The sequence below is a fragment of the Polyodon spathula genome, chromosome 23 (genome assembly GCF_017654505.1).
Source record: "Polyodon spathula isolate WHYD16114869_AA chromosome 23, ASM1765450v1, whole genome shotgun sequence".
Lineage (NCBI taxonomy): Eukaryota > Metazoa > Chordata > Actinopteri > Acipenseriformes > Polyodontidae > Polyodon > Polyodon spathula.
The window spans coordinates 10,964,515-10,990,496 of record NC_054556.1 but is presented as its reverse complement, the minus strand read 5'-3'; the positions used below and the strand labels follow the sequence as shown (position 1 = coordinate 10,990,496).

At 36.9% G+C, this 25,982-nt stretch overlaps 1 protein-coding gene across 2 annotated transcripts in view; it reads right to left on the bottom strand.

The window, feature by feature from the left end:
* The window catches only part of LOC121298287 (MICOS complex subunit mic25-a-like), a 110,656-nt gene that overhangs the window by 49,209 nt on the left and 35,465 nt on the right, over nt 1-25,982 (bottom strand). For both annotated transcript variants that reach the window (XM_041225330.1, XM_041225331.1), the window contains one exon: nt 23,530-23,613. In XM_041225330.1, coding sequence (XP_041081264.1) covers nt 23,530-23,613 — 84 coding nt within the window. The remainder of the gene's footprint in view (nt 1-23,529; nt 23,614-25,982) is intronic.

Below are 25,982 nucleotides of genomic sequence, written 5' to 3'. Positions count from 1 at the left end.
AAATGTGTGTTTAGGGCAGTCTCTAGTCTCTGTGAAGGGAGAGGCTGGCAGTGTAATGAGACCTGTGTGGTTTCAAAAAAGGTAGAGTGAAAACCTTTTTGTTTGTGTGTTAAGTAAAAAGTGTTTTGTTAGCTTTCCGACTGTAGTTAATGCTGTAAAAGGAAAACAAGTTTAGTTAGCACTCCAAAATGGAGTTAGATGTTTATTTTATTTTATTTTTGTCTTAATTATTGTCTTATTATGTCTGTAAATAATAAATACTGCACGAAAGTGCTATTTAAAAACTATAGTTCTGTGCCTGGATCTGTTAAAAGGGTCTACAAACCTTTAAGTGAAATATTTTATCTTTCACTATATACACACACACACACACACACACACAACGCACAACACATGTGCAAAAGTCTTAGACATGTTGCTTTTTTTATTCTGATGCATTATGAGCATCAACAATTTCTCCACTAGTGTTCTACTATTATAACAACCTTGACTTGCATAAAGAAGGAAAAACACTGAGTGATTGAGGGTACTGCAGCATTCTTATGACATTAAATTAGATCACTAAAATCAATATTATAAAAAAAAAAAAAAAAAAACAACACTTAGCAATTCTCTAGGCACAGAAAAATAAAATGTGTCGTACATTTTATTTTTTAAAATTTTTTTTTATACAATCTGATTTTTATTTCTAAAGTATAATTAGGTTTTGCTATGGTGGCAGTTTATCATTACAGCTGCAGAGGCATCAACTTCAATTGGCATATTGATTGAGACATGCAGTAAGCAGTGCAAAGATTTGCGTTCCAGGCTCCTGAACATTTCCTAGACCGATGTAAATGACCAGAGATAGTTACTGGGTGGACTTTTAAGTGGCAATTAGGGGCAAGCCTAAGCACTTGAAATTCCAAGGCAATTAGAGGAAGTTACAATCTGCGTAGCAACTATGGGTTTGGAATTACCACTCAGTACAACACTGTAATTGCCTTTTTTCTTCTTTCTTCTTTACATGGATAATTTGGAAAGCCTGCAATGTTACATAGTGGTCAATGCTCATTGGAGCTCACGTATATTAATAGTAGTATTTGTGTGCCCTGCAAGAATGAAGGGACCATCATCAATAGGGGTTGAGATAACAGTTCTGTATCATTGTCTTCTTTTTGAGACATCCTGTCCCAATTGAAATAGGTCACATTTGTGTGGTTGTATGGGATGTAGGCTGTAATATTTAAATGCATGTTATTGTGTTTATGATTGTTAGTGTTATTCTACTGCCAATAGAACCATGGTTCATTATGTAGCGTGCATGTTGTTAGATAGTGAGATAGATAGACAGACAGACAGACAGACAGACAAGTGCTGTTTCCTGCATTCTAAAGAGCTATGTGTTCCTGAGAGGATAATGTGACTGTGGGTAGGGGTAAGCTCGGATCATCACCCTGTTACACAGGCCTGCACGTTTAAGTGCATTATATTTAAGTGTGGTACCATATATCATGTTTAAAAAAAAAACCCAAAAAATCTGGTTAAGTGTTGTATCTGTTTCTTTGAAAACTGCAAATTTGAGACCTATATAAATCAACTGGAAGTGGACAACAGGTAAGGTTTGCGCAACAGGAAAGTCTGGGCTTTATCGTTGAACACACTGTGAAGGTTAAATGACATGAAACCAGTAACCGTTAAATAAAAAAAAAGAATTATTTTAAAATAAATAAGCTGCATTCGAGGCTGCGACTCTCACACTGTGCTGACTACATGAGGTAAATGATGTCTGCTCTGAATAGCTTCACTTTCTTTTGCATTGTGGTATTCACAAGCTTCAGTTGCCTAGAGAGACAGTGTGCCTGTAGCGAGCTGGTAAATAATACACTGATTAACTATGACTGCTCATCAAAATAAGATTTGCATAACAGTAGTAGAGCTGCATGCTATCTCATTATGCAAACCGATCTGGTTATGCAAAATAAAGCTGCAGAATATTTCAAAGGGGAGAGGAAATGAAGCAGATGACCTAACAAAGATGAAGCACAGAGTGTATTAATAACTAAGATGCATTAGCTGGAGAGGGCACGAGAGCTTCCTTAATAAGTCATCAGCTGAAGCACCTCAAAGCCTGTAGTTTCAGATTTTTGGATGTTTTCTTTGCTGCAGTGCATCAGCTGCTCAGACTGTTAACTTGAGACTTCTCATGTGGTCTAAGACACTACTTTTTTCCTAAACACTACAAATCTTAAATTCCATTGTATTTTATTAAGCATTGGTCTTTGTTCATCGTCTTTGTAAACAATAAAAAACAACTGACTTACAGCCTGTGACACACTGCTGAGGAAGTGAAATGATAACAAACTTAGAAAGTAAGGCAAACAAACAGAGAACTTTCTGCAGCCACGCATGTTCATTTGAAATTGATGTGCACACCAAAGACCTATCTAGAGAAAGAAAGTACATGACAGGTACGATTTCAGGAATCTATTGCAACTTTAAGGAACAGACACCATTAATGATCAAGTCTAAAATGATCAGTAAGTAGTGAATAAAACACTGTTTTAAAGTATTTTAAATGTTAGTGGGGTTTTTTAAGAACACTGATTTAATGCAGTGATTGTGCCAATTACTAAAGGGGAGGGTGTTTTCATTAATTCAATTATTTTTACAAAATGTAATTTAAGCAAATAAGAAGGTACTGATGAGATCATTGCTGAACTTTCCAAATTCCATCATTTCCCTGAGTGCTTCACAAGCAATTTTCATATTTCACCCTATCTGATCTCAGTGAATAATTTCCAGCTGCACACAGAGTATTATTCCTGGGGACACATATACATTTTTTTTTTCATCCTTTTTAATTTTGTGGGAGAACTGGAAAGACCAAGGTTCAGTGCATTTCTCTGTAGCGTACGCTCGGAAGAGACAATTAAAATAACTGCTTTTTAAATGTTAATATTTTTTAATGGACCGGCAAAGAGGAGCTCATAATTGAAGACAGCTGAAGTGGTGAACAGAAAGATATTGAAAAAGAAAAATTATTTTTAAAAATTAATATTGCGTTATCTTTGTCAACCAAGTTCAACCAGGCCTATAGGTGTAAAAGGGCAAGTGCTGGCAGGTGATGGGTTTTTAGACAGCAACTACTGTCGACTAATTACAGTTAGCAGACCACTCAATTTATGTAATAACATCATGCCTCGAATCAGGCCTCCAGGGTGAGATACAGCACGGGGAGAAACTAATGTTCCTTAAAAAACCCACTGAGCAAACATATAATGAAGGTTTACTGATAAAATCACTTGTTATTTCCATCATTTCGTCTCACAGAAGATATGGGAGAGAGGGTTACTTTTCTAACTGGTGTTAATGATCACAATCTGACCGAAATCAGTCAGCTCCTGCTGGGGATTTACATTCCCATTTGCAGCTGGGTAAGGACTAGTCAGATTAAAATCTGTCAATTGTATCCAATCAATAAATCGCTAATGGATAACCTACAGAAGCTATGGTGATACAGTATTGCAACTCTGTGCAACTTCAGTGAAAAATGAAAAAGGACAACATGTTGCTATAGTGCTCCCCTTTTATAAGGTGGCCATTTAAACTTCTGAACCAGTTATAAGGCAACATGGCTGCGGCTCCCATTTGATCCATAATGCCACTCCATTAGCACTTTCTGTTCTGTGTCCAGTAACACCAACCTGAACCAGAGTATGTGTCTCGTACAACAATGAGAAGCATTCGTAAGAAGGCTCCCAAAAAGTGCGGTTATAAAATTGCAGGTGTGCTGTATGTTATCGTAAGGTTGCGCCATAATTTAACATTTTATATCTGGTTGATTGTTTAGAAACATAAAAGGAGTCAACAGCTGGTAACTTATCTCCCTTAAAATAAAAGAAAAGAAAAAAAACCAAAACCACACAAACCGTCATCATGGGTTATTAGCCTAAATAACAAATAAATAAATAAATAAAAACTGTCAACATTACCAGTTAGGGGAGCTTAAAGCTTAAAACATAAACATGTTTCTAAGCACACTAGAACTGTGAAGAGAGGATGCTGCTACTCTGAACATAAGCAGGCAGGTGTTGAAGGGAATTAGCCGGATTGCTAGTCCAAATCCTTTAGCTGTTGTCTGCCAGGCCCACTCTCAGTCCTGGTGGCTCTTCTCTCTTCCTCGCACTGATTACTATCACAGCTATCACTGGCACTGATCCACCAGTATTGTCACAGCTCACAGCAGTCCAATCAACAGCTTAATTATCAGGACAACTGAGATGGCTTTCTGACTGTTTAATTTTTTTAAATTGTATTATTGTATACTCAATCAACACCTGCATTTTTTTTTTTTTTTTTTTAAAAAACAGTTACCAGTTTAAAAGCTGTTATGAAGCAAAACATTGCTTTGCGGTTTGTTTGGCAGTTTATCTTAGTTTGTTTTCCAGACCTTATTTTCACTTGACTTAAGGGAAATCAATTTCTTCTACCGCATCATTATAAGTTTGCTTTGCTTCATATGTTGTGACATAAATTACACAACCTCACCAGACTCAATGTACAGCTCTAAAAATCAGCAGCAAATCAACAAGTCTATAACACACATCCCACACCGTGACAGTAAGGACAAGATTAGAGCTCTTGATTACACTGAAGTGGCTCTATATATGGTTTCTTAAATATTACTTGAACCAATAAAATGCAATGAATTTTAGACTCACTTAAACTCAATTGGATCTCGATTAAACGTGCTATGAACTATGTTGAATCAAAGTTATTAGTTTTAACAAACGGTGTTGCGGATTGTGGCCTTTACATTGAAAAAGGGGTGGCCTTCATATTGAATGTGACTATATTTTGCCATCAATAGGAGCAAATTGTGACTGCAAAAAAGTGTCCTTAATTGAGAGGTGGCCTCAAGCAAGATTTGAGCATATTTAGTTTTTAAAGGGTATATTTTCCCAATGCCACAGCAGCTCTTTTATGCTTGGGGGCTTGTGCTCTACAGCAGCAAACAACTGCCTTTTCTATGATGCACAACAATTATACAATAACACGCAGCTACCTTGAAAAGAAAATACAACTTAAAAGCAAGGCTGCATCTGCCTGCCCAATCTATTAGTAAAGTCATTATTTCCATTTGTGAAAAGCTTAGAAGTCAAGAAACTTGCTAACGTTTGTTTGATTGCCTTCCTCTGAGTCTACAAATACATCCTGGCGTCTTTGAAGCTGCTCCACGCTTGCTCTTTCTTTAGTTTTCACTTTTATGCAAACTCTTTTCAATTCTTTTTTTTTTCTAAGAACTGACTGTTTAATTTTTCAGCATTAAGGTGGATTTTTAAGTTTAGCGGGAAAAGCACAGATGTAAATATTGGTTGTTAAAAAAGATACACACAGTACTCACCACGATTGCCACATTTGAAACCTGTGTTATCTGTTGATGATATCTGCAAGCATTGTGCGTAGTCCTGACTTGCGTTACTCCAATTTGGGTTGAGATGTTCGTATTTATTCAAACTGTTGAGGACTGATAACAAACATGTTCCTAATGCTTCTCTTGCAATTTGAAACAACATTTTTATCAGAGAATAAAAACAGTTGACACAAGCAGGTATCATGGTATTTGGGTTGATTTTGACACTCATTCTCACCCAACAGGGCACTTGTGGCGAAATTTTGATTTGAGGTTGGGAAGGAGGAGGTAAACTCAAAGCATGACACAGACTGTAAATAGGGCTAGGTTTAAATGAACCTGTTGATTACCATTAGTTCTGACACTGAAGGTAGACGTGAAAGAGGAAGTTACAGTCCCCCTTAGTCCAATGTTTGGATTTTTCAGTTACTGGAAATGCCATTGTCACAACTAAGTTCATTCACACACAGAGCGACCTTATAGGAGATACAGGCCAATGACGCATTCATCTGTAAATTAAGAACACCAGCAAGGTGTGGAATGCAAACTAAATGTTGCTTTGCTGTGGTAGTCAACTAGCAGTCTAACATTACTGTGAAGTGCGTGCATTACATCAAGAATAATTCAGTGAGAAAACATACAATGAATTGCTCCTGAAAAAACCTTGCACCTTCCACATTGCTTCTACTTAACTGTAATTATCTCAGGGAAAGGTCACATGGATGAATAATGTCGTTCAGTTACTGTACATTTCCTCATGCAGTATTAAAATATTCAGTGTTTGTTTTCCTTGAAATGAAATACCATCCCTTTTGATAAAGCAGGGTATAACTGAAGACATGCTTTGCGTAGCAGTTTGAACTATTCCTGCTTGAAGTGTAATGCATCTGACCTCCTTTAGACACACCATATAGCTTTTGAATGGGCAGTTTATGATTAAAGCACAATTTGTTAAGGTTGAGTGTGATGGGCAGGTGTCTGCTGACAGACACAGAATCACATGAGGAAGGAATGTTGACAACACTGCTCAGGTATGCAGGACTTATTTACAGGAAATGCAAAATCATGTGACGCTGCCAGCAATCGTAGCAAGTGCACAAAAAGCAAAATAAAACACCGGAAACAAACTACAAACAAACGTTGCCATGAATACAGCGAGAACTACTTCGCAAATCAAGGGAGGGCCAACTCACACACCACGCTACGATACAATATGAAGGACTTAACATCCTTACGCTAATCCTTATTCCTTATACAAATTAAACAAACCCTAACACTGGTTACACAAACAGTCCTCTGTGACGGCTTCTTCTCTTCAAAGCTCTGTTTCCGGTTATCAGAGGATTTCACAATTCGTTGTCCTATAACCTGGCAGACACCCCGAGGTGTATTAGCTGAAACCTTTTATAGTGAGACTATGTCGGGACACACCTGCCTGCTGGTTAGGTCTCTGTAGATCAGCAATAACCAGATGCTTTTCCCCACAACCAAACACAGCAGGTAGGTTGTTCCAAATAGAGTGTCTGGTACTTACAATATACTAATTACAAAAACCAAACACAAAGCCCCTGATCGAATAAACAAAGCACAAACTCCCTTTCCATGTGCAGGGACATTGCCCTGCCACAGTGAGAAATATCAGTTATGTTAAAAAATTTATTTTTCCGCTTTTTCATTTATTCTGGTTTAATGCCCTGTGGCATTTATTAAGCTATCAGAGTCTTGTCTCACCATACATTTGGTACCCCAGAGTATAACAGTTAAGACTCTGCCTCTGGTGGATGTACAAAATACATAAATAAGAAATACCAACCTGACTTGGTAAAAATACAATAATAAGAACTGCAACATGAATATAAACAACAACAAGAATGTTAAGTTAAGAAAATCCAGAGTTGCTCTTGCTACATTCATCTGAACTATTTGTAAATGACACAGTTCAGGACATTGCTTTAAAAGTACATTATAATAATTAAATACCAGTTAGACATACTGGGTTTCTAACTTCAAATAAAATGTCATATTAACCTGGCTGCATTTGCGTGAACCTGTTCTAAAGGACTCTAACTGATTTCTTTGTCCAGTTAATACCTTGCCCAGGCACTACTAGACTGCAGACACTCACAGAATTACCAGTTTGACAGCCAGCCTGCAGATTTGTGAACAGCACGTCACGCAAACTGTCAGGATTTCTTGAGGATTATTATCTCTTATGCACGCTCAAGTGCTTCAAAGTACTTTACAACATCAGTGACATGGAAAACACAGGCTCTGCTTATAATATATATGAATGAACAGAGAAAGGGAAGAGGAGAGATGAACAGGCAAGCCCAGTGTAGGCTTTATAGGGTTAGAACCGAAAAAAAAAGCACCAAATGCTAATTCTGCTCTACAGCCGCATTCTGCTCCTCTCATACCATTACATCTTGCTTTTCAGATTATTCATTTATAAATCAGAAGCTGGGCTTCATTATGAAGAAGTTACAATAGAAAGCTGATTTTACATGTCTCTTTACAAACTGATGCCCGTCGCAATGACTTGAATGTCCTACTTTGAATGACTTTTGGCAGTCTTCACGGGCAGACTATTTCCAAGTTCACATCCAAACGTAGTGCTGAAACAAATATTTGAATACACAGGCAAATGCTGCTTGAAATGTATTTGGTGGTAAAAATGACCACATTCGTTTTAAGTCAGAACAGAATTGTTTTACGGTATCAATAGAAACCAGTGTAAGGGCATCTGAAAGAAATAACACGTGTGTACAGAAGAGTGTTTCATTCCCTTGAATAAAGAACTTGATAGGGTAGTTTTTTTTTTTTTTTTTTTTTTTACTGTAAAACAAACAATAAAAACCCATGTTCGATTTAGATGACAGATCTCCAACACCAGTGCACTAGAGCGGCCATTTTGAAAAAAAGCCTTGAAACAGACTTTAATGTAATAAGTGTAAAAAGTTGTCAGGATGTGGTTAAAGAAATGGGCTTGTAACAAGGAGGTCCCCGGTTCAAATAATAATAATAATAATAATAATAACAGCAACAACAATGAAAATAGAAATTGCAGTTACAGTATTTAAACAACCTCTTACATCAGTGACTGGCTACAAATAATTGTTTTCTGTTGGAAAGCCTGTTAAACCTACTTTAAATTGAAAATAAAGGTATTTGTCTTGGTAATGAATTGTCATCTCATCTCAGCCCACTGAATTGAATGGAAGGACACCAGCTGAATATCTTATTATTCAATAAAGAGCAAACTCTGTAGCAGCGGATGTTCGTATTATTAACTCATCAGCTCTAGGAGATGCATTACATTCACCTAAACTTTGAACTTGTAACTGCGACCACTCAAGGATTATGAGCGACTTTAGAATCATTTGTCTCTCAAGACAGCATACATAGCTATAGCTACAATACTGCAAAGAACATGGATATTTAATTACTTGTTTCAACCACAGGGGTCAAGATTCTTCCCATAGGGCACCACTATAATGAACTGGCATCTTAACCCATTGAATTGAATGGCAAGGCAAGGGCTAGACGTAAAAACCCCAAACCATTTGATTCAAAGATGAATGTCTTACCATTCAACTAAAGAGCAAGCTCTGTGGTCAAGAGGCAAGCACAGGTCTCATGCTGATGTCAGTACCATTAACTCATCAGTTAATAAGTCACTACATCATCCACCACATGTGGTCAGAGGCCACCACAGTGGGCCTTTTTACCATCTTCAGACACCTCAACCTCAGCATGTGGGGCTTCCATAAGTTATACAGCTCTGCCATGGCTTGCACTTTCCCTATCATCATTGTCTCAACCACCAACCACAAATGTGTTCTACTTGAGCAGGAATGGCACAAAAGTGTGTGCAACATATGGCAGTTGTGTATTTTTTTTTTTTTTTGTACAGTACAAACCTAGAAACACACACACAATATATACTTCCTATATTAACATGTCTCCTTCATTGCCCATTACTGAATAGTAATGTGGGTTGAATTTTGAAAGACAGCGGAGACCTGCCTAACAATACATTTTGATTATCTCTCCATTACTGCCAGTGTTTGCACAAAACTAAACAGCAAACAGACAATGTGTTGTTATTCTTTTCTTTGATGTCCTGTCAGACAAATAATGGATACATAACAAAAGCCTAACAGCAAACTTATTTTTGCTTCTTCAACCCGAATGACAAATACAAATATTCAGCTCACGTCTTCCAGGAATAGGACAAGTGCAAAATGCTGTTTTGCATGTTAATCACACATCAAATAATTTTCTTGAAGCTCTGTCCTGAGCTGGTTCAAAGGCCATGAGACTTTTAATGTAAATATCACTTGGGATTGTTCAGCTCCTCTACAGTAAATGTTATTGTTTAAGTATAAAATTGATAATGTACCCATCCTTTGATTTAACTTTTTTTAATGTTGGTATGAAGATACTCCCTTCTATCTGTAATAATGTGAAATATCAGGTGGCTGACAGTAGTGCAGTCCACTGTACAGTATGAAGCGCATCCCTCAAGCTGCATCCACACTGGACGAGAGTGAATTATTTAGAAGTCACTGCAGTCAAATGGCACATCAGCAGCGAGCAACACGAGTGACGTCGCTTTGAGAAAATTTCGCGTCGCTAAAATAGAGCCTGTTTCTATTTTTTTTTTCAGCGTGCGACTGGAATGAAACTGACCAATCAGAAGTAAGATTAAACCCTTGAAACATGTCAAACACATGCCTCAAAACACGTCACGCCTCAAAACAAGTTAATCATTTTATGTAGTACCAGTAGTCGTGGTTTGCAGGTGGTGCATTTAGCAGCACCGGTACATTTTATTTCCAATTATGCAAGTTGCATAAAAACAGGTTTATTAATAAGCAAAAATAAACTGGAGCATACATGCAGTCTACATATCCAGAAAAATTTGCACTTTTGCTGGCTTTTAAAAATGAAACAGAAAAGGTTCTGCATTCACACAACTTGAACATGTGACCTAGGTTTAAGCTATGGCTCTTTTTTGGTTTGTTTGCAAAGCAACGTAGATGGCATGCGTTAAAACTAAGCTGACAGGTGGAAATGTAATAAAGAAACACTGAGAAATCTTTTCAGTCCAGTTCAGACTAAAAAACTACAGACATCACATGGGATTACAGAGGCAGGGTCCCAGGTAGATATTTTTGCTGTGCATTTAATTTGGTATTGGCCCGTTAATTGATAAAGACAAAGAAAAAACAAGAAAAAGTCTAGTTTTATTTTAAAAGGACACAGATGGTGTGAATTACATTCACACATATTTCAGCCCAAACAGACCATCACCAGCATGTATATACTTCAGGGAACAGCTGGCATATATACTACCGTGGACAAATAATTCTCAGACATGGTACTCCAAATCATCAATGGCTCAGTTTTAAAAAAAAACAAAACACACCCAACAAAGTTTCCAAAGCATAAACAAATAACTCCTATATTTAATTTAGGGGCTTATAAATTAGCCTTAAGTTGTTACTCTTTTTACAATTTGAATGTTTTTTTTTGTTTGTTTTTTCCTTTTCGCAGTTATAACAGTCTAGAATAAATAGCTTTGAGAATCTAGTGCCCACACTAGTTGTTTTTTATGAATTTTAGAATTGCAATTGTTATTTTTTTTCTTTACAGAAAACAATTGTATTAATGAAGATGTGGAGTAAATATCTATTATACATTATATTTATTTGCCTATTGTGTTTTATATACGTTGTTAAAAAAATATTTGCAAAAAATGATGTACATCCCACAAGTAAAAATGACCACTTAAAAACAACAGCAAAAATATCAGTAACAAATGTACAACATTTCAGGAAATTAAGCTAGATACAGATTTCCAAGAACAATGTACAAAAACAAAACAAAAAAAAGGGTTAATCCCAACTGGGTGACCAGATTCCTAGATATACAAAGATGCAAGTGTGGTGTATAGCCTCTTCACCCAATCCTCACGACTCTACTGTGTAACGCTATCGCAAGAATATGCATTCCCCTGCCGGGGAGAATCAAGGTGAGAAATATCACAGCATGGATAGACTAACATTGCACCACCACCGTCTACTAACTGCATATCCATTTAGCATCAATGTCTTCAGCATAATAAGACAAAACAGAATCGCACCCATAGTTACTCATCAATATAAACACAGGTGTTGTATAATAAGACAGATGGTACCCTCCAATTATTTATGAGTCACTGCCCCTGAGTCCGAGAACATTTTGCCCTTTGAGAAAATCTGATTGAGAGATTTCTCTACTGCAAAGGAATCAGCATTGAGCTGGCTAATAACTGACAAGGTGAGCGTTCCTGGAATTGTATGCAATCCAGAAATATATAAATAAACAGCAAATAAATGAATCAAAGAGACTATCCACGAAGAACCAGGCAAAACAAGTTGTATGTTCATCTCTCTGTAAGGAGAAGTAAGAATTGGGAGAAGGTAAGTCTTTTAGCTGAGCTCTTCAGCTGTGCTTGGCTGGTCTGTGCAGGTTCAGAGGGAGCAGGGAAGTTAAAGGGACAGGGTCCACAATTAATCATCAAAAACTAAAGGCAAACATTTTACCCATTCAATTAGCAAGCATAGTTCAATCATTTTGTGGTGGTTAATGCTGCGATAACTATCATATGACAGTGGTATACTGTTTGCTGAACTGTTACATAAACTCCACAGTTATATTGTTTTCTGATTAGCTTTGTTTTCTTCTAAGAAACCCCTGGTTCAAATCCTGCTTCTTTAAATTCACTTCACTGTAGAAAAAAAAAAAAAAAACACAACCAAAAAAACCAAAAAAACAAAACAAACAAAAACCTTGAGGGGGTCACAGGAGTTCCTAACAGTTTTATGTTCACATTTACCAATCCATTACTCCAATTGGCTCCTTATTTGGTGTTAATTCAAGTCATTATTCAGTAAGGAAACTGGGACAGTGTGTGTACAGACAGTATGAATTTAATCTCTCAAACTGCTAGTGTATTTGAGAGACAGAGGGCCCCCCTAGTTTGGTAGCTCACCAGGTAAACAAAACAGATCTTTCTGGGAAGAACAGGTAGAGTAGATCTGAAGCATTAGTGACACTTTACATTTTACATCATTTCTTCCAAGTTACAACTACTAACTCCACAATTACAACTTTGACTCCACAATGCAAGATAAAGATGTGACAATATGCTGTATATTAAATATATAATATCAGGATACCTGAAGAGTTCATAAATCAGTTTTTTTTTTTTTTTTCATTAATCTTACCCGCTTTGCTCTTCCATACATTGGTCTCAAACGGTCGGTTTTGAAAGATACACACATTATAGTAAACGTGGCTTTTCATTTAAAATATGAAATCTGGTATTATACTAGTTAAAGAAAATTACAGTTACATTTGCACTTCTTCAGTTAGTAAAGCGCAACAGTGTCTTCTTAAAGGGGTGGGGACAATTTCATCCTTTAGGTGAAAAAAACCAAGAAAGTGCAGCATTACCTGAATTATAATAAGAACATAAGAACATAAGAAAGTTTACAAACGAGAGGAGGCCATTCGGCCCATCTTGCTCGTTTGGTTGTTAGTAGCTTATTGATCCCAAAATCTCATCAAGCAGCTTCTTGAAGGATCCCAGGGTGTCAGCTTCAACAACATTACTGGGGAGTTGATTCCAATCACTACTGCAGAATTGAAACCAAAATAACAAATGAAAGAAAGCAGGTCTTTACTGTGTTAGCTACAACCTCTTAAAGCTTAACAATATCAGAGATGCGTGTCAAGGTTCTGTGGCCAGTGGCTTTATGCATACCGCACTTTGTAATAATCAAATCTTTTTTTTAATTTTTATTTTAATTTTTTTTTTTAACAGCAGCTGTTTCACAATGTAATGCTTACTGAAATTGCTCCAAACATGAATTTCTCAAATAATATCTACCGCTAGGTATTTTTTGACCAACGAACTTGGTATGGTATGCTGAACTTGACAGCATTCGAGTCTCAGCTTTATGACACTGCTGAACTAAATCTTAATGAGCACATTTCTTTCTTTTTAAATTTGAATCAAACTCAAGTTGCCCCTTAAGTGTAGTCAGTATGGCAGCCGTCAGCAAAGATGACATTTCTCGGTATGCTGCAGACGATAAGAATTCCAAAGCAGCACAAAGACATTAAGCAATATAGCACCTGTGTGTAATTGGCTTCATTGGTAACACTGGTCCAGAAGGTGACTTCCACATTGAATTTTCTATCAGTCCAGACAATTTCTAAAACACCTTCTCTGGACTGAAATGGAGAGCAATTGTCCTTTCCAGTCTTTCTGCATGCATTAGGTAATACATTAATAATATCTGTGGTACCACTACACTTGTCTGTTGGACTGCTCATTAAAATCTTTTTGTTTTTAAATATAGCACACTAAATCAAAATATTTAGTGATGAAGGGGGACTAAATGTGGGAAAATGGGAAAAATTTTCACCAAAATCCAGCTGTCCCGCATTCCAAAAAAGAGTCTGGTGTATCACTGCGTTGCCCCTCACCCTTTTTGCTTGCATTGATGACACTGTGTAACAATTTTATTTTTTTTTGTTCCTGGGTAGAAAGTGTTATTTCCTAATTGCTTACGCCTCAAAAGTATAGAACATGGCTATTATTCCCCACAAACTTTGCTTTTGTGACCAGGACAGTGATATTTCAAAATATCACTATTTCCAATGGGAAAACGGAGAAATGTGTGTCTTTTCGTTCACATAAAGTCAGAAAAAAACAACATATGAATCCAAATTAACATGTATTTATACTAAAGTAATACAAAAATGACTACAAAAGATTTAGAAGTGAGTAGTTTTTCGAGATTTACAATTATACTGTAAATACAGTAACTTGCCCTTAAGCTCCCCAGAGCTCCGTTGTCCTCCGACGCTGTAGCTCTGGGTGGCTGCATGGTGAGACTGAGGTGTGTAAAGATGCGGGCGGCTGACGGCACACACTTCGGAGGACAGCGTGTGGTCGTCTTCGCCCCTCCCGAGTCAGCACAGGGGTGGTAGCAGTGAACTGAGCCTAAAAATAATTGGACACGACTAAATTGGGGAGAAAATAATAAAAAAATAATAATTGGCGATGACTAAATTATTAAAATTAACTAATTAATTAAAAATACATAGAGTTGTTATATAATTCGATAGCTGTAGAAACAAGTCAGTAAAAAAGGCAGACTAGTAAAAAAGATTCCAAAAAGCAAAAAACTCCTGTAAACCAAGTGAAGAACACTAAAACTAACATCACGTGTAATAATGATGTTTGTGTATTATTATTACTAAGAATTGTGGACATTCAAGTAAAATAATTGATTACCCCTGGTTTATCAGATGTCAAGTAATGGCCAAAAAATAATATTTACTGTGTACGTTGTTTCACCTGTAGTGGAAATACCATAGGGTACATTTGCAGAAATTAGCTTTTTCCATATTCTTATTTTTTCCAGGTGTATCCTGGTGAATCCTAAGAACTGGCACTCACATTAACAAACAGATGTAAAGTTAAACAAAATAGTTTAAAATTAACCCATTTGTACGAGTGGATTGTACATAGGAAAAATTATACGTAGGGTTCGATACACATGGATAAAAAAATAAGAATGCAGCAATAGATAAGCTCATTTCTGTAAATCTACCCTGTGGTAGACCTGTTACAGCTGAAACAATGCCTGTAGTAAATTACTATTTTTCGGCTGTCACATGCAGACAAAATTTCCTGTTCTTTGGAGCCATATTAATTAAAAAAAAAAAAAAAAAAAAAAAAATCCTGGCACACAGCCTTTCAATATTTTCAGTAGTTGCTTTTGATGACTTAGTAAAACAGTCAGCAATTTCTGTACCTACAAGTATAAAACTTGTGATTAATTTTAATGTATATTGCACTACAAAAAATATATATATATTATTATTTACTAACCTATTTCACACAAGTTATTTAAAATTTACTCGGGTTAATGGAGAGTACATTTTTCATAGAACCTGAAAAGGGCTTTTAAAAAAAGGGATTCTTCTACTTTAAAGAAATAAATCGCATCAAAAGCTTTTCCAAATGAAGGTCGGTCTACTCTCCTGAATGGAGAGAAACTGGGAACTGTAAATAACGATACACACATATAAAACCGAGCTTGTTTCCAATCAGCTCCTTCCTTCAAGCATGGCAGCAATATGCACTTTCATTTACTACAGCATGTAAAACATTTGCTTAAAAACCTAAATACCCAGACTGCTGGAAGCAGGAGATAAGACTGTAGGGCTAGGGAGCCGGAACAGTTCATCGCAGGCTGCTTAAGAAAGAAAAATACAATAACAAATCCTGGAGAATGTGTCTAACTTCATTTATCAATAGTTACTGTGGTATTTCTGCACCATTTCTCCTAACATGGCAAGCTAAGCAATTTTTGCTTGGTTTTTTTTTTTTTTTTAGATCAAAGAAGTCAATTAAGGTTGAACAAAACCAGCTGTACAAAGATATTTCTTTTTTGTTCATCCTTTTCTCTCCCATCCCATCTTTTGGGTGATTCATTTATCGCAATGCCTCCTACGCACCTCACTACTGCTTCAAGGTCTCAAACTAATGGCTTCCCAATGGACTGGCAAGGAGCCGAAAAACTGTAGCAAAGATCAAAGTGTTGGTTAGTCTCTGCCTATTGACAGAGATTAGCCCTCAGCGTTTCACTGTGTGGGGCCGTACGACAGGAGTAAGGTCTGGCCCACATGTTGATGCTTTCAGTTACAAAGCAAATATTGTGTAGTAACTATAGCAACTTAAGTGTAATTTAATAGTAAACATATTCAAATTTATCACGCTTTCAAGAGCAAGTAGTTGGCTTCCGAAAAACAGTGTGTTGCTACAGCTGTTTAAATGACGTACCTGTCATTTTTCTTTTCACTGGAAACATCATGGAAAAGAAATGGATCATTATTGTTGTGTTTCCTGTTTGACATGTGGGCAATAATCCTTACACTATCAGACCACTAGAGCAGACATTTTAAAAAGAGTGTTTCAAGTTAGAAGTGTACAAAGTTGTCAGGATGTTAACAATGAAAAGAAAAAAACTTACAGGTATGTTATTTGAACAGTTGTAGCAACACGTGGGAATGTGTAACTGTGGTGGGTCCCTCGCCCCTGTGCGTATTTTTGTGTTTTATGTTGTATGTGGTGTGATACTGTTGGTGTGTACGTATTGGTGCATGGGGCATATGTATTGGTGCGTGCTATGTAGCACAAATGATTTAAAATGTATAGTTGAATTTAAGCACTTGGGATTCAAGTGAATGATTAATTAGTATTCGAAACCTGGCACAGCTGTATATATAGATGCATGAGCCACTCACTCAGGGTTGGGTGTTCAGAGTGGAGAACGAGAGAATCAGGAGGTAAAAATAATAAACATAACAACTGCTACTCGTGCGGGAGGACCCGCACGATACTTATTTTGATGTGTCCCCTGTTTGTTTGTCTGTCTATTTATTTTGACCAATGTGCCATTTTGTTTTGTACAAGTGTTCTGTTTTGATTCAACTTTTTATTTATAACAAACCGGTTCAACAGCAAACTCACTCACCAGTCCTGTCTGTCTACTTCCTGGCCTGACGCCGCCATCAACCAAAGCGCTATAAGTGTTTGTTAAGGTGAGTTCAGGAGCTACTCATCAGTTCTTGTTGCCTGCCACAGACATGACCCAAAGTAGAAGAACACTAGATGGCGCTGGTTCTTACACCTGTGTAAAGACTGAAAATGCCAGTCCATTCCACTGCAAGTCTTAATTATTGAATTGATCTTTAGCAGAGTCAATTAAATAATTATGCAATGGAATTGACTGGAATAGCCAAGTTTCCTCCACCTGTGCTAGCATTCACAGTAAATAAGTGGCCCCAAATTTACAATACAAGGCACAGAATAAAACCTGAGAAATAAAACTGATTTTATTTAAACACACATCCTATAAAATTCCAAATTTGAAAAACCAGTCTTGCAGTATTTGATTTAGCTTTTCTGCAATACAAACTCTCATTTTAATATTCTAGTGCAGAAGTCATTTTGATGTTATTAAATTAGCCATCTCGTTCCACAAAGTAGCAAGATTCAACTTCCAGCCGCCCTTCTCTAGGCTAGATTAGCAGGGTTTTTTTAAAAAAATGTAATTGAATTTATTGTGTTATGAAAACACTTCCTTTTCACAGTAAAGTAGCATTTGGTAACAATCAGCAGCATGCACACTGTAATTTCTAAAGACTTTGAATGACTCTGAAGCAGCTGCTCTCTTACTAACAGCTCGTAGATGGGGAAGTATAATTTTAACTTCATTAGTCCATTTATTAGTTAAACTAGATATTGAAAAATGTATAATCAACTTCTCTACTTCATTTGGTTCACAATCTTTTCAGTGCTGTATGTTTCATGCTTGTTTAGCTACAGGGAGACAGTAAGACAGCCACAGTAAACAGCAGGGGCATGTGTTGTAGTTAGAACTACTGTATGTGGTTGGAGATTCTAATCGCACCTTGCATTGAGCAAAGCTTTAAAAATAATTTAAAATATCTAATAAGCAAAACAACACATGTCCCTTAGCTTTTTGTTTCAAGAGCAAATAGTAGCTTCAAATTCTATTTTTATTTCCCCTTTTTTAATATTGTTGTACTCATGTCTATTGTTTCTCTTTGCAATGAACACTGTTGTGTTTGTGATTTTATTTAACTGTATTTTTTTTTAAGGTGCTTTGACTATTTGGCTTAAAGAGCTGCTCTTCAGTTCTAGTTGCATGGTATATGACTTGACATATGTAGTATCCTGGATTTTGTATGATTGTACTGATTGCACAGATATCAGTGGTCTCTGTGACTCCAAATATCTCTTTCCACATGGAAGATTTCAATAGCAGACAGCTTTGTCTGATCTTGACGTCTAATTACCAGTGCCTTTTTCTCCACTGCCCTATTTCCTTGCATTAAATATTTCTGGTCAACTGATTGTTCCTGTTGACTCACAGATGGGAATGCATTTGGCATTTATGATGGCATTTTCCCCCAGGTCTGCACTATGTACCGTGCGATATTATAAGTATTTAAACAGGAACCTCCAAGTATTTTCCCAGTAGGTAATGCTTGCTCTTTTAGCTAATGTCACAAGCCAGAATCAAGGGCCATTTGCGGTGACATTATAGAGTAAGTAGCTGGGTTTGGAAAAACATAGCGTTGCATGCCCCTACGTGTTGCTACAACTGTTTAAATAAATGTTTACACTTATAACTTGAAAGTCTGTTTCAAAGCTCTTTCCAAAATGCCCGCTCTAGTACACCAATTGTGTAAGGATTATTACTGACATTGTCAAACAGGTAACACAGCAATAACGATCCATGATGTGGTACGAAACGGAAAAGCCAGAGCACTTGTTCCGTTTGTTTTTTTTACTTTTCTTCCTGCAGTGATTCAGAGGATAGATCTCAAACCCCAGCACACTACAGCAGCCATTTTGAAAAGAGCATAGTGTAAAAAGCTGTCAGGATGTTAACAATAAAAAGAAAAAATCCAGGTACATTGTTTACACAGCTGTAGCAACACGTGGGGACGTGTAACGCTGTATTTTTCAGAACCCCGCTACTCACTCTTTAAGGGCACAACCTTCTGCTGAAGAATGGCTTTAGTGGAGATTATTGCTATAATAAACTGAAAATACAATACACTTAAGGTTCGTGTGTTGCACACGTGCCATTAACAAAATGCCCTGAAAACTCAATATAAAGGAAATTATTAATGAAAGACTGTAATGCAGCAAAAAACTCAACAATTAAAAAAAGGAATTGAAAAGGTTATCGTACCAAGCTGAAAAAAAGATGTTTTTCCTCTGTTGTATCTTGTATCCCAGATATAATAGATTTAGTTAGAGTGTTTACCATCAGGAGATTACAGATTATTTAATTGCGAAGCAGATTCCCCAGTTAGATGATGAGCTGATAATATCTCTTCAGCCAAAGAAGCAGGCACTGTAATTTAAGATGTTATCAGAATGAAAAACAATAATGTAGTGTGAGTTTTGTACTAAAGCAGGGTCAGCTGTTGCAGGAAAAACAACGTTTGTTTATCAAACGGACCAGTTCAAGAAATGTGAAAGCAGAACACACAGAAATATTTGGGACTGCAAATAGGAAGTGTACTGCTGATAAAAAAAAAATAAAAAAAATAAATAATAATAATAATAATAATAATAATAATAATAATAATAATAATAATAATAATAAATGGAACTGTAAATGAAATGTACTGCAGCTAACTTAATTGAAGTTTAAAAAAAAAAAAAAAAAAAACACTACCTTTTGCTCTCAGATTGTGTTAATCAAAATATGTCAAACACATGACAGTGTGCTTGTTGTGGTGTATTTATTATCATTTAAGATTGCACATCGTTACTGGTACACCTGGTGGTCCCTGCTGGAAACACTGGTACTTGAGATGAAAAGGTCGAAAAACACTGATTTAGACCATATAATCCATTAACTGGAAATTATCCTCAAATTTTGGTTGAAAAACAGCATAGGCTCCTCCCTCACCATTTGAAATGACTAAAAAGAAGCTTGCTTTGAAGAGAACTGTGACAGCCAGTGGATTCAAAAAAGGTTGTCACAAGATGTCATTCTGAATGCCACCCTGGCAATGTCAACAGATGACAAGAAGAGAGAGGGAGGCTAAACAGAATTAATCTCTTAAGACAAACACACAAAACATACCGTAGCCCTGACAGCTCTATTCCAACACACTCAAATCACGGGCAACAATTAATAGCCTAGAGGGCTAGTTTAGACCTTGGGGGCTCGCAGCTGGTCAACAATGATATAAAACGGGAAATGCTATAGGGAAAAACACACACACACACACAACAAAAGACCACTCCTCTTCCAGCTGTTGGAAACAGCTCAGAAAGAACAAAGCCAACTCATAAAATCAATTTATTCCACCTAGGTGGAAATGGAGGTAGATAAAACTACTGCAGTGGATTATCATTTCCCTACACAGCGCAGAGTGCTGCTCTCCATGGTGCATTTGACCAGTGGAGTAGGGCAGGGCTCGATACTGTCAAGGGTCTCTAAAAGCTACCTCCAAGGGCTGTTAACATTCTAATAAGGCGATAGCAAAGTTATACACCATTTGTGAATTATTTCGCAATTATTATTGTGTAAAACTGGCTAATGGTACAGAACTATCAACAAATGTATAATAATGTAGGAGCTAAAATTTGAAAAAGTTTAAAGCATCCATGTTTTTCAAAATTTGAAAGTTTTTAGCATCAATGTCTTTTTTTTTTTTTAATTAAAAAAATGATGTTAGCTGGTGTACCTCTATTGCACCAAAACTGCACCATGAACAGGGGCAAGTCCCTTTTGTACACAACAGAATATATATGTCTATATATATATATATATATATATATATATATATATTATATTATATATATATATATATTTTGTTTAACTTTTTGTTTTGGTGGTATTAAAACAGTTTTTTAATGTTTTTTCTTGTATGGATGTTTAGATGGCTGTGACTTTGAGTGGAGTGATTGGTCTTATTCAGCAAGCAGCCTTGAATGGACAACGATATTGGCACTGGGCCTCTCTCCAGCGTCCTCTTCCAATTGTACCTGGTTGCAGTGGGGGTTTTGTATATGAACGATTATCCACTAAAAGCTGAAAACAGCAAACTCATGTCACTTCTAAACTGACCCTGACCTATAATCTTTTGTGCAGTATGAAAACTCCGATTTAAAAAAAAGTTTGTCTGGTCACATATTATGACCAGAAAGAAAAGACCATAAAACGTATTCCTAACGCCTGTGAATTTTTTTCAAGGCTTCTTGTCTTTTGTTAAGGCTTGTGCTGATGGGAGTCAGTAAATGCTCAGTGGTATATACGCTTTTATTATCAAAGACACTGCTTTCAGGGGGTCAGCCTGGATTTTCACAGCTGAATAAAGACGGCTCCCAGAGAGAGCGCTAACAGCCATCGACTCTAACATTTAAAATGACGATAAAAAGTAGATGTTGAGCGATAAAAGAAAATAATAATCTGTAATTGGCCGAAAAGCAATAATGGTTTGACAAAAGCCATTCTGTATTTTGAAATGCCTGCTAGACAAACATGCAATCAGAATAAAGAAAGAAAAAATACCAATAAAATGTAACAAATAACATAATTTTCGAACTGTACCACTTTGTTTCAAACGCTAGTCTACTGATAATAGTAACACTGGAGAAAGGAGTCAGGAGTCATGCAAACCCCCCTGCACTGAATCACTGGTTATCTTAGTAGGAAATAGAAGAGCTAACTAATGTATTCTTTCACTTGTTTAGATTCACTTTGCATCAAATTTGTATTAATCCCAGATGACTGTATTTCTGACTGGAAAAGCACTGCTGCTACATGAGAATTATTCCTCTCTCTTCCTGTATGCTATCTCGTTTATTTTTCGGTAAGGGAATATTACTTTAATTAAAATAAGTTGTATAACTCTTTACTTAAGTCTTCACTTGAACCTCTGTCAGGAAGAGAGAGAGAAGGAATTACAAACTGAATTAGAGTACCGTTACAGTTTATAGTCCATAATCGATATCTGAACATTTCGTCCAGCCTTAAATCCACTTAAGCACGCATTTGAGTCATCAGAGTTTGGTGCAAACTGCACTACAGGGTTGTTAAATGTCAAATCATCCAGGCCATTAAACATACCCACTCAACAAGGCAACACAGACTTTCAATTCTTGACAAAGCTGAATATCACATTTCAATTTCTTCTGCAAGAAACTTGTCAGTATAACGAAACTCCTGTACAACATTTTAAGCTTTTTGCTGTTCAAGCCTGCAATGCTTACTTACTGCTAATGCCCTGCAAATAATTCCTAGGTTGAAGTTTAAAGGTTATCTAAACCTCACCACATTGCCAGGATAAATGCCTTTGCCATGCAAGACAATGTAACCCCACATTGGAAATGAGATGCAAATCCCAATGAGTTCTCCCTAGTTTAATTATGAAGACCGTATTATAGAAGCCCATGCTCAGTGATGCTTGTGGAGACGTCACAATAGGCCTTGCTCTCTGCACTCAAGACATACTCTGAAAACCCCAGGGGACACGGATTACTGCATCGTGATCACATGGGTCGGCGATCACCATGTGCGATTCTTCTCGCATCAGCAACGTGCCCACTGTGCCCAAAGCTGTTGCGTTTGTTTGCCAGCACTGCTGGACAGGAGGGAGGGCCAACAGTGTTGGCAAATGGAGGGTTGTGGCCAACAGCGCTCAGTTAAGCAGCTGCTGTGCTTTTGTGCGAGAGGGGGAAGGCAACTATCTGTATCTGTTTCATATAAAATATCTGCGTCGTATTTGAAAGAAAAAATCAACTGCTGCAGTCCAGTACCCCACAATCATATTTCTCCATGTCTGTTAACTAGAGGCCTCAAGTTACTATTTTAAAATGTTGGCGCAAAAAGGGGAACCACAAACAGAAATTAAAAGCGTAGACTGCTCTTTATGTTTTCATATTTCTCCTTTACTATTTTTCTGTTGCTCCAATGTTGAGTTTTGTACCATTTTCTCAAAATCTGTCTTTACCTGGCTTTGAGCTTTAACATCCTAAGTGCTAAGACTCAACAGCCTTCTTCATTTCATTCAAATCATGTGACAGTGAAACTTTTCAACTGTCAGCAACACCTCTCTCTGTATTCAGTACGTAAAGTAGGTGGGGCAAGCAGAGTTGAAACATTGCAATCATCATTTGAATGGAACAAGGAAGTCTTGGCACTTTGTGTACTCCAGGTAAAGTAGCCATTGCTGAATGAGAAAATAGAAAGAATGGGTATATCTCCTTCTCTTTCTGTTAAACCTGTTTTGTCTGGAGAAATCTGACTTGAAGTTATTTTAGCAAGAACAGGAGTGTGATAAACCTCTTCTGGATCCTTTTCAAGTTGGACTGCCTTGTTGGGTGCAAGTAGGACTTGGCTGTGAGATCACAGATTCGACTGGTACCAGGCTACCACCCAGCCTAGATTGACTGCTCTCCAGTTTCTGGATTATATAACCTCCTGACAATTCAATGGCGACTCCCTTACCTTCTTCTCCAGGTGTGCCAGCTGCTCTTTATAAAAGGCATCCAGACGTTTCAGCTCAGCTTCTTTCCTCTCCAGCTGTTTCTCCTGTGATAGAGAAGAAAGGAAGATAGATTGAATAAAAGGGGCTAGGGTTTGGAGGAAATCTTGCTGCAGAGGCTTTATCTGCCAGATACTCAACACAGCCCTTCCCAAGCTGGACAGCTAGGCCCTAACAATCATTAAGAAAAAAAAAAAACTCCTCAGAGACATAGCGCTACCTCATAGACCTACCAGATAATAATGTGTCTGCTGCATTATCTGTCAGCGCGTCCCTGTTCCCTGACACATGCTGATGCAGCAGAGAATGAAGTGCATTATTTCTTGTATCCGGGTGAAACGGCCAGCTTAAGAAAAGTGTGTGCGTGGTAATGGCTTTCCAGTTTGTAAGTGAATAAAAATGGGCAAGAGATTATGTAATAAGACAGCAGTAAATCATCACTTTTAAAAACATAAAAAGGCTAGGATAACAATTCGACATATCCTCGAATGTGTTTCTTCCATTGTGTGTCGTGTAGGCTGTCTCTATTGCATAATGGATGCCATTTCATATAGTTTGGCACAAGAAGCCATATAAGAGACTCCCTGCCCTATCATCCTAAGCTATTATAAATTATAAAAATTGAGATTTTAAATAAAAAAAAAAAAGTGCTGTCTGTTCTATGAACAAGATGACTAATCAAAATGTATTGGAATTTCTCATCCGTTTTCCAGATACAACGTCACAATCTCGATTCAGAAATCAAAGATAAGTAAGTGATCATAAGCTAGATTCCAAGAACCTCAAAGTTTCGTGGTAAAGAATGTTGTTGGCCAGTTTTGTCACACTTCAATGAGTGGTTCTAAATATTTAATTAGAAATGTTTTTACTTTTACATTGAGTTCAAGGAGTTCCTATATCATTGAGGTCTGATATCACAAATGGGTTATGAAAAACGTGCTTTGAAGAAGCAGATTCTGATTTATAAAAACATAAGCTCCCCATACATCACAGAAATTAAAAATGATAACAGTTCTGCGCTACTTTGAAGTAGCTTCAAAGTGGACAAAAAAAACAACACAAAAAAAACACACACTTTCAAAAAGGACACAGTAACATTTAGCTAGAAAAGCTGCAACACCACACCACTCCCACCCCCCACAAACTCCCCTGCTTAGAGCAATCAAGAATCAGAAATGCACTACCGGCAAAGCTGGGACACCAACTCACAACCTGCCTAATAAATGCAAGCCTCCGAGGAGACTTCTGTTTAGCTGGTTCAAGATCAAAAAATAAATTAGAAAGTACATGGACTGCTCGTACAGGTCTCTTTCTTTCTCCAGGAATACGAAACTCATTTTGAAGATTAACAATGACTTTAATGTCAATGTGCCACCACGCCCCTGCCTAAAATCTGCAGGACTTCTCATACCACCATATTACCACTTACTGGTATCTTTAATCTTATGCTTTTCAAGTAATAATTATAATAAAAAAAAAAAAACATAGCATTTAACACCAGGTCAGAGGGTGTAAAATGTTAAATAAGTTTTAAAGAGAATTTATTCACGAGACAGATTTGTATTAACTGAATGAAAGCTAAAATGTCTTTCTCTGTTTAATCTTAAGACTTGCCCTCATGTAAAAACAAGTAAATTACTGTGTATTTAACAGTGCTCTCTTTCTCTTTTCTCTATAATTTGTGTGGGTCGCACATATCTACCCTCTGTGACTGAAACTTTATTTCAACAGGGAGAAGCAGCTTTGTACACCACCTAATACATGTAAGGGAAGCCATTTGTCCAAATCTCTCTGGTTAGGGACATGACATGGTTTGCATCACAAGAATGTCAGCAAACCAAGTGCATTTCACATTGAAAACTGATACTATGATGCAATTTCAGGTAATCGAGATAGGAACCATTTTGTTTTCTATTATGAGCTATCAGGATAGTCGCGATCATCTTTAATCCTGTTTTCACTCCCATTAACTGTGACTGACTTTCTCCCTAGTTCGGAGTTTCTTCTCGCTGGCTTTTAAAAATAAAGCCATACAACAGTTTTCTCCCACAACAGAGGGGAGACTGAATTAAAGTCATTTTCCCTTGCTTAATTAAATTACATGGCACTTGACACCCAGAATCTCCTAATGGACAAATCCGGACAAGACAGCTTCATACTAGCTTTTACTAGAATATGCCACAGCTGAAATTACTACTTGATTACAAGCCCTAAAAACTTATGCTGTGGTTGTCAGTTTCATTACATGTTAATTAGTGAATAAAATCCCTTTTGCTTCTTCACTTGTGTTTGTAGCTTACAAAATAATTTTTTCCACCTGTGTACTTCTATTTGCTATATTGGTCTCAAATTTGCAATTTTGAAAGAAGCATTATGTTACTATAACATGGGTATCTGGTACTACACTAGGTTCAGG